Genomic DNA, 9,556 nt, shown 5'->3' on the forward strand with positions numbered 1-9,556 from the left:
GTAAAATGGCAAAAGAGGGTATTTTATGGCATTATAACTGAATAAGAGGGAAAGGCAGATGTTTAGGGACTTTTACAAACCAAAATATCCAAAATATATTAAAGTTAAACATTTTTAAAGATTAGACATAAATGTTTGAATTTGTTTTTTAAATTTCAATCCTTTTGTGGGTGGGGGTCCACGGAACGGATCAGTTCTTCTTAGGGGAGGCTCATTCTCACACACTTTGAAAAGTCCTGGTCTAGGACTAAAAGACAAGTTCTGCTTCATCCTTATCTTTCTCCACATTAATCCTCCGGATCAGCAGGGGGCGCTGATGCTCCACAGAGCCGCAAACACAACGAAGAAGAAGAAACCCGGCAGTGTGAATTCGATCAACAACGTGAGGAGATGGAGGGTGAGTGAGCAGCTGAAGATCGATCATTAATGTTTGAAACCGAAGATCAGTTTAGTTATAGCCTGATAAACCTGAATGCACGAGAGAGAGAGAGAGAGAGAGAGGGGAGAGAGAGAGGAGAGGGAGAGAGAGAGGAGAGGGAGAGAGAGAGGGAGAGAGAGGGGAGAGGGAGGGGAGAGAGAGGGAGAGGGAGAGGGAGAGAGAGAGGGAGGGGAGAGGGAGAAAGAAAGGGAGAGAGAGAGGGGAGAGGGAGGGGAGAGAGAGGGAGAGGGAGAGAGAGAGAGAGGGAGAGGGAGCAAGGGAGAGAGAGAGAGGGGAGAGGGAGAGAGAGAGGGAGAGAGAGGGAAGTTAAATATGCAAATATGTTGGCAACCTTTGAATTAGAGGGTGAAGCTAAAGAACCAGGATGACTGCAACTCTGACAGTAAAACCCAGTCTGGTCTGGTCTGGTCTGGTCTGGTCCAGGGGCCGGATTCTGGATTCAGGTCTACCCTGAGGGTCTAACAGGGTCACTTTTTTAGCCAGAAACTACCAACCTCATTTCTCCAGTAATAAAATATGAAAAAACTTTAAAACTTAGCACTGATGAGAAATGATTTTGAGGATAAAATAGTAAAACTGATCAGTGTAAAGGCTCACAATCTGAGAAAAGTAAATTTATTAGTTCCAAAAGGTTGAAACATGAAACTGAAAAATAATGTTTTTAAAGGCAAATATATTAGAAAGAAAGTCAAAATTATGAGTTTAAAAGGTCAAAATATGAAATAAAATTTAAATCATGAATCTAAAAGCTCAAAATGATAGAAGTCAAAATTATGAGTGTAAATGCTCAAAGTGAGAAATAAAAAGTCAAAATCTTAAGTTTGAGCCCTGCTTGTGAAATGCTGAATTGAAAATGTGAAATTGAAACACAAATTAATTTCTTTTCCCACATTCCTGTCTTCTTATCTAAATATTTTTACTCCTTACTTTTCCAGATTTTGTGTTTAAACAAGGAAATCTTAAATCATCAGGATAAGTTCACATTTTTATACCTGAGGAAATCTGCAGACCTCAGACTGATGGGACAGTTAGAACACAAATATCAGATCATCTATGGGCCGGACTTAACTGTTCCAGGGGCCGGATTTGACCCCCAGGCCTTGAGTTTGACACCCCTGGTCTTGTCTAAATGGGATTGGCAACAAAGTTGGTGAAACTTGTAGCAGAGGTCTGAGGACAAGTTGCTCCAGAACCCTGACCTAAGGAACTCGAGCCTGGGACTTACTGCAGGACTCTGGGACTGGGGTGTCAGTTTTTGGATTAGGAAGCAGGTTTTTGGATAAGCTGCTACGAGGTTCAAGGATGAGTCTGAGTGTTTTTTAATCTAGTTGCACTTTTGTTTACTTGTTGCAGTGCCAAAGACTAGCTGTTTGGGTACTAGTTGCTGAGACTAGTTGCTGAGTCTAGGTTACTGAGACCAGTTGCTGAGACCAGTTGCTGAGTCTAGGTTACTGAGACTAGTTGCTGAGTCTAGGTGCCTGGTTGCTGGGGGATATTTTGAGCTAGTCCCAGGGTCTAGGTTCAGCTACAGGGCTAAAGGGTGAGGACTGACAGTTGCAGAGAAGAATGAATCCATCAGAAACTTCCACGAGTACTTTGCTGCAGACAAGATGGCCGACATACACCCAATCCATACCAGAAGTCTCAACCGGAAGTCCGTAGGTCTAAGGTTAGGCTGAGGCATTAAAACCCGAGTGGTTAGGTTCAGGGTAAGGCAGTGGGGAAGGTGATGTATTTGAAATCCAGCACCAAGGGTTAGGCTTAGGCGCCAAAAAGACCAACAAACACTGGCAGCTGAGTCCAACACCAAGAGGAAACTTCCGCTTGGGACTTCCGGCATGGATTGGATGTATAGTGGCGCCCACGTCGGCCATCTTGACTGCAGTTGGGTCCCTCTCAAAACTGCCATTGCCCTTCACTTTTATCTAAATGTTGCAGAAAAGAACAAATTGCCCAATATTTGGTTTCAGTGATGGTTCTAGAGTCACATCAGAGTTTATAGTTCTAGGACGTTGACAACTTGTCTTCTAAAAGCGTTTTAATGTTTGTTTGTAGGACGAACAGATGACATCATGGTGGGCTCATCAAACAGGAAGTCCTCTGCCATCACAGGAAGTGCCAGAAAGATCAAAGACAACGCAGCGGACTGGCACAACCTGATGCTGAGGTGGGAGAAACTCAACGGTGAAGGATTCACGGTGGCGGGAAACATCGTCAACATCAGACTGGCACGGTGAGCAGACGGCGGGAATGTGGTTGGTTTACATCAGGGAGAGGAAACTTCTCTGTCGCTAAGGTAACAGTGTGCACGTCAGTACGACTGTTCTGTAGGCGCCCACGCAGCGTCGCCATCTCGACCTCGCTGGTCTGCGTTCACATCAGTGTTGGAGAACACCCGTGTATGATCTCAGCCTGATACTGTAGAAGGAATGATCACAGCAGTGATCTTCAAAGGATGACGCCATCTTCAAAGGATGACGTCATCTTCAAAGGATGACGTCATCTTCAAAGGATGACGCCATCTTCAAAGGATGATGTCATCTTCAAAGGATGACGTCATCTTCAAAGGATGATGCCATCTTCAAAGGATGACGCCATCTTCGAAGGATGACGTCATCTTCGAAGATGATGTCATCTTCACAGGATGACATCAACAGAGGCAGAGGATGGAATCTTGGTGAAGATGGGAATGTTGGGGCCCTTTTCCTTCTATTTTTGTCAGATAGTCCACCATAGTTGACAAGGTTGGAATGTTTTATAAACTTTGATGACATCATCTCTAAAAGCAGGGATGGAATGTTGGTGAAATTGGGGTCATTTTCCCTCCATTTTTTTGTTGGCCATTTCTGGCATGGATGTAATTTTCCATAAGCATTGTTGATATAACTGTAAAGGCAAAGATGGAATGTTTTATAAGCCTCAAATGCATTATCTTTAAAGGCAGGGATGGAATGTTGTAAACACCTTGATGACATTAACTTCAAAGGCATAAGGCGAAATGTTGGTGGAGATAGGTATCTACAGCTGTTTTCTTTTGCTTTTGCCAAATAGTAGGCCACAGTTGACAATTAAGGAAAGTCGGCATAAAGAAAGGTTGTTTTTACTGTGACCAAAAATAATTTTTGGGGTCAGGTGTACCTGGATCTGGTCCTTAGACCCTGATATAAACCCCCTTAGATGATCCATGTAGGGAATGTTATGATTTGGATTATTTGAGTTCATTTAAGTTTAAACAAATGCATAAAAACGGTTTTAAGAAGATAAAAAGAATACTAAAAATCCATAAAAAACACACAGAGAGCTAAAAACATCATAATATCTTTATCTGATAAAAAGAAAACCAACTTCAAAAAGACAGTTTGGAGTTAAAAATGTCTGCTGTCATCTTCATCCTCGGTTTCTTCGTCTTTCTCTCCTTTAGCTCGCAGAACGATCAGCTGCTCCTGGAGTCTCCATCATCATCATCATCATCATCATCATCAGCTCCCTCCCAGCAGACAGGGGGCGCCGCAGAGCTGCAGGATGAATGCAACAAGCTACAGGACATTGTCAACAAAATGGTGATGCCTCCACCAAAACTAAGAAAGCAATAGCCAATCAGATTAAAGCAGAGGGGGGATGATTCCAGACAGTTCTTTTAGACTTGGATGGTAACAGCACAGAAAAACAGAGGAAGTTGCAATTCAAGGTTGTCAACATTTTCAACATACCAGTGCTTTTTGATTTGTCTAGTTTTGTCTAAATTGGACAAAAACATTGACAACATTTACTCACAGACCCAACACTGACACAGAGGAATAACTGAAGAGATGCTAACATGCTAAAGTGTTTAAAGGGTGAAGCTGGGAGAGAGCTCTCCCTCCAGTTTCACCTTTGGTCCAAATGTTGCCAACAAAGTTGCACAACTACATTAATCCATTTACAGTGCCCAGGATTATTAAACACGCTGACGTCTCACAGTAATGGAACTAAACAACATCCTGGTTTAAAAGTCTGTCGGCCATCTTGGCTGTTTCACTGCTCTCTTCCTCTTCCTGTCAGGTCGCCGTGGTGACAAAGATGGAGCGTCTGATGACATCACAGCGAGGCGTTCAGGAGCTGGAGGAGTTTCAGTTCGGAGCAGAGGGGAGAAAGATTCCTCTGTTTCACGGCTGGAGCACCAAACACTTCGGTGAGCTCACCTGGTCACTGACCTCACCTGAGTGATGTCACAGCCGCCGCTGCGGTTGAGTCACTAAAGGATGAAAGACCAGTCCGAGTCCTATTTGGAGACTACAGCCAGTCTCCTTTAAAGGACTCATCTGATCAGAGTCAGTCTGTCTAGTCTTTTTTAAAGCACTCGTTTCTTCTGTGACTGAAGACTACAGTCCCGTCTTTGTTAAAGGAATCGTCTCGAGTCTCCTAGTTTGATTCCAGTCATTGTCTCCTGTCTTTAAAAGACTTGTCTCGTGTCTCCTGTCTTTAAAAGACTCGTCTCGTGTCTCCTGTCTTTAAAAGACTCGTCTCTAGTTTCCTGTCTTTAAAAGACTCGTCTCGTGTCTCCTGTCTTTAAAAGACTCGTCTCTAGTCTCCTGTCTTTAAAAGACTCGTCTCTAGTTTCCTGTCTTTAAAAGACTCGTCTCGTGTCTCCTGTCTTTAAAAGACTCGTCTCTAGTTTCCTGTCTTTAAAAGACTCGTCTCAGGTTTCCTGTCTTTAAAAGACTTGTCTCGTGTCTCCTGTCTTTAAAAGACTCGTCTCTAGTTTCCTGTCTTTAAAAGACTCGTCTCGTGTCTCCTGTCTTTAAAAGACTCGTCTCTAGTTTCCTGTCTTTAAAAGACTCGTCTCTAGTTTCCTGTCTTTAAAAGACTTGTCTCGTGTCTCCTGTCTTTAAAGACTCGTCTCGTGTCTCCTGTCTTTAAAAGACTCGTCTCGTGTCTCCTGTCTTTAAAAGACTCGTCTCGTGTCTCCTGTCTTTAAAAGACTCGTCTCGTGTCTCCTGTCTTTAAAAGACTCGTCTCGTGTCTCCTGTCTTTAAAAGACTCGTCTCGTGTCTCCTGTCTTTAAAATACTCATCTCGTGTCTCCTGTCTTTAAAAGACTCGTCTCTAGTTTCCTGTCTTTAAAAGACTCGTCTCGTGTCTCCTGTCTTTAAAAGACTCGTCTCTAGTTTCCTGTCTTTAAAAGACTAGTCTCAGGTTTCCTGTCTTTAAAAGACTCGTCTCTAGTTTCCTGTCTTTAAAAGACTCGTCTCTAGTTTCCTGTCTTTAAAAGACTCGTCTCGTGTCTCCTGTCTTTAAAGACTCGTCTCGTGTCTCCTGTCTTTAAAAGACTCGTCTCGTGTCTCCTGTCTTTAAAAGACTCGTCTCGTGTCTCCTGTCTTTAAAAGACTCGTCTCGTGTCTCCTGTCTTTAAAAGACTCGTCTCGTGTCTCCTGTCTTTAAAATACTCATCTCGTGTCTCCTGTCTTTAAAAGACTCGTCTCTAGTTTCCTGTCTTTAAAAGACTCGTCTGGTGTCTCCTGTCTTTAAAAGACTCGTCTCGTGTCTCCTGTCTTTAAAATACTCGTCTCGTGTCTCCTGTCTTTAAAAGACTCGTCTCTAGTTTCCTGTCTTTAAAAGACTCGTCTCAGGTTTCCTGTCTTTAAAAGACTCGTCTCGTGTCTCCTGTCTTTAAAAGACTCGTCTCGTGTCTCCTGTCTTTAAAAGACTCGTCTCGTGTCTCCTGTCTTTAAAATACTCATCTCGTGTCTCCTGTCTTTAAAATACTCATCTCGTGTCTCCTGTCTTTAAAAGACTCGTCTCAGGTTTCCTGTCTTTAAAAGACTCGTCTCGTGTCTCCTGTCTTTAAAAGACTCGTCTCGTGTCTCCTGTCTTTAAAATACTCATCTCGTGTCTCCTGTCTTTAAAAGACTCGTCTCTAGTTTCCTGTCTTTAAAAGACTCGTCTCTAGTTTCCTGTCTTTAAAAGACTCGTCTCTAGTTTCCTGTCTTTAAAAGACTCGTCTCGTGTCTCCTGTCTTTAAAAGACTCGTCTCGTGTCTCCTGTCTTTAAAAGACTCGTCTCGTGTCTCCTGTCTTTAAAATACTCGTCTCGTGTCTCCTGTCTTTAAAAGACTCGTCTCTAGTTTCCTGTCTTTAAAAGACTCGTCTCGTGTCTCCTGTCTTTAAAAGACTCGTCTCGTGTCTCCTGTCTTTAAAAGACTCGTCTCGTGTCTCCTGTCTTTAAAAGACTCGTCTCTAGTTTCCTGTCTTTAAAAGACTCGTCTCGTGTCTCCTGTCTTTAAAAGACTCGTCTCATGTCTCCTGTCTTTAAAAGACTCGTCTTGTGTCTCCTGTCTTTAAAAGACTCGTCTCATGTCTCCTGTCTTTAAAAGACTCGTCTCGTGTCTCCTGTCTTTAAAATACTCGTCTCGTGTCTCCTGTCTTTAAAAGACTCGTCTCTAGTTTCCTGTCTTTAAAAGACTCGTCTCGTGTCTCCTGTCTTTAAAAGACTCGTCTCTAGTTTCCTGTCTTTAAAAGACTCGTCTCGTGTCTCCTGTCTTTAAAATACTCGTCTCGTGTCTCCTGTCTTTAAAAGACTCGTCTCGTGTCTCCTGTCTTTAAAAGACTCGTCTCATGTCTTCTGTCTCGTCTCTTCCAGAGAACTCGTCCTCTGAACTGTTGGACTCGTTCCGTCAGGAGCTGAAGTTGAAGCAGACCATTCTACAGGAAGTAGCCCACACGGTGACCTCTGACCTCTCCATGGTCTACCTGTCCTGCTGGCTTCACCTGCCCTACATCCCCGCCCACAGCAGACTGACGCTGGAGGCCATGCTGCTGGAGACTGGGCACCGCCCACTATGATGATGCCATCAGACTGGGCACCGCCCACTATGATGATGCCATCAGACTGGGCACCGCCCACTATGTTGATGTCATCTTACTCAAACACCCACGATATCTACATGTCGAAGCCGTCTGGGCTGTTAACATTGACTGGAGAGAATGTGTCGTGTGGCGGCCATATTGAAGAGGTGCCATCATGGCTGAGGATGAATGTGGGTCAGTGAGGGTGGGAGATCTGGCCCACCTGATGTGTTTGGTTGGGTTGGGGGAGGAACGTGTTTTAAATTTCTGTTAAAACTCCTAAAAATTGTCTAAGTTGCACAAAAACATTGGCAACAGAAACTCTGCTGGTATTCTGTCATAGACTCGTCCTAATGTATTTAGATAATATATATATATTTTTATCTGTTTTATTTATTTCTGCTCTTTAATTTTCTGCTTTGAAAAAGAAAAACTGACCTTCAGCTGATATGATGTAAACACTCATGTTTGTACAGTATGAATGCAGCCTCTAATAAAACCACGCTCCTTTCTAACGTTACACCGTCATAAATGTTTTTAACTGAATCCTCACCTTTACTCACTACAGAGACAAAAAACTCAGGTTTTAGTTTTGTGTTGGCTCAGAGAATGCAGAAAAATGATTTACAGTACCTATGAAAGGTAATAACCTCAGCCCTTTTGGGTTTTTATTTTTTAAAGATGATTTTTAGGCAGTTTTGCTTTTATTTTGAGATTTAACTGAACACTGTCAACCGTGTTTTCACAGGTAATGAATGAAACCGTGATGATAAATGATTTTAAGATTTTAAAAAAAGTCAAAATGATTACATATCACAACATCAATAAATCTGAGATAAAAAGTCAAATATATAAGTCCTAAATGTCAAAATGCTAAAAATAAAAGTCAAAATAAAGTTTTTAAAAGGCAAATATATGAGATAGAGTTAAAATCATGAGTTTAAAGGTTAAGATATGAGATCAAATACAAAATCAAGTGTTTAAAAGTATAAATAGAAAATAAAATTCAAAATAGTGACTCTAAAAGGTCAAAATATGAGATAAAATTCTAGATCAGGAGTTTGGAAAGTGAAAATATGGGATTAAAAGTCAAAGTTGGGAGTTTTAAAGATCACAGTTTGATTTAAAATGAAAAAATTGTGAATCTAAAAGGTCAAAATATGAGAGAAAATGTCAAAATTATGAATTTAAAAGGTCAAAATATGAGAGAATAGGTCAAAAGTATGAATTTAAAAGGTCAAAATATGAAAGAAAAAGTCAAAATTTTAAGTTTCGGTCATAATCTTGGGATGCGAAATAAAAATCTGATATGAAAACACAAATTAATTTCTTTCCCTCATTCCTAATTTTTTCTATTCTCTACTTTTTCAGACTTTTATAACTTAACAAGGATTGTTTTTAATCTCCAAGGTTAAATTTACATTTTTATACTGGAGGAAATCTGCAGAGCTTATAGCAGCAGGCCAGTTCTAATCCAGATCTGATCTTGTGGGCCGGCTAAAACTGCACCACGGGCCACATTTGGCCCCCGGGCCTTGGGTTTGACACCCGTGACTTTAGGGAGACAGGAAGCACCGGGAGAGAGTAAGGGAAGACATGCACCGAGACCAGGAACTGATCCTGAGACCACAGCCTCTGCCCGAGAGCGCCCCCTGGATTTTAGTCCTCTTTTAGTGATTTTATAAATCCGCCATGGTCAGTATAATCAGGATTTTTGACCAAAAATGACAAAATGCTTTAATGTCAAAATGAGAACAGATTTCTACAAAATCAATAAAACAAAAATCTGTGATGTAAAATCAGTGTCAGCATAAATATTCACCTCCGTTAAAGTGACTGAGCTAATCCGACTCACTGATTGGAGGACAAAGACACCTGAGTCTGGAAGGTCTACTCACTAAGTTCATTAGTATTCATGGCTACCATTACACTGTGAAGACAAAAGAACACTCAGAGAAAAGGTTACTGAAAAGACTAAGTCAGGGGATGGAGACAGAAACATCTCCAGGGTTTTTAGCATTTTTGTTTTTTGTTAGAAAAGCCAAATTATATCAACCCTGACTGATTTATAGAACCAATAAAATCCATTTGGGGTCGTGAGACACTGAGAGGGGGTCTCCAGATGCCTTAAAAAAACAGAATATTTCTGAATGACACTGTTGACACTTTACACCAATTTTGCCTAATCATACCTGTTTAGCCAACTTAAAACCCACTTTTCTTTCCTGTTTTTGCCACATTTAAATCAAATCTCTCCACTCTCTGCCGATTGTTAGCACATTACTGCCTCTATT

At 41.6% G+C, this 9,556-nt stretch overlaps 1 protein-coding gene across 1 annotated transcript; it reads left to right on the top strand.

The window, feature by feature from the left end:
• Positions 1-335: 335 nt before the first annotated feature.
• LOC121525941 (cyclin-dependent kinase 2 interacting protein) lies at positions 336-7,782 on the top strand. The gene is made up of 5 exons (XM_041812168.1): positions 336-397; positions 2,495-2,672; positions 3,861-3,999; positions 4,481-4,610; positions 7,057-7,782. Exons 1-5 carry the CDS (start codon positions 391-393, stop codon positions 7,257-7,259), a joined length of 657 nt encoding a protein of 218 aa, XP_041668102.1. The 5' UTR covers positions 336-390; the 3' UTR covers positions 7,260-7,782.
• Positions 7,783-9,556: the final 1,774 nt, after the last annotated feature.

This window comes from Cheilinus undulatus, linkage group 18, assembly GCF_018320785.1.
Source record: "Cheilinus undulatus linkage group 18, ASM1832078v1, whole genome shotgun sequence".
NCBI classification, from domain to species: Eukaryota; Metazoa; Chordata; class Actinopteri; order Labriformes; family Labridae; genus Cheilinus; species Cheilinus undulatus.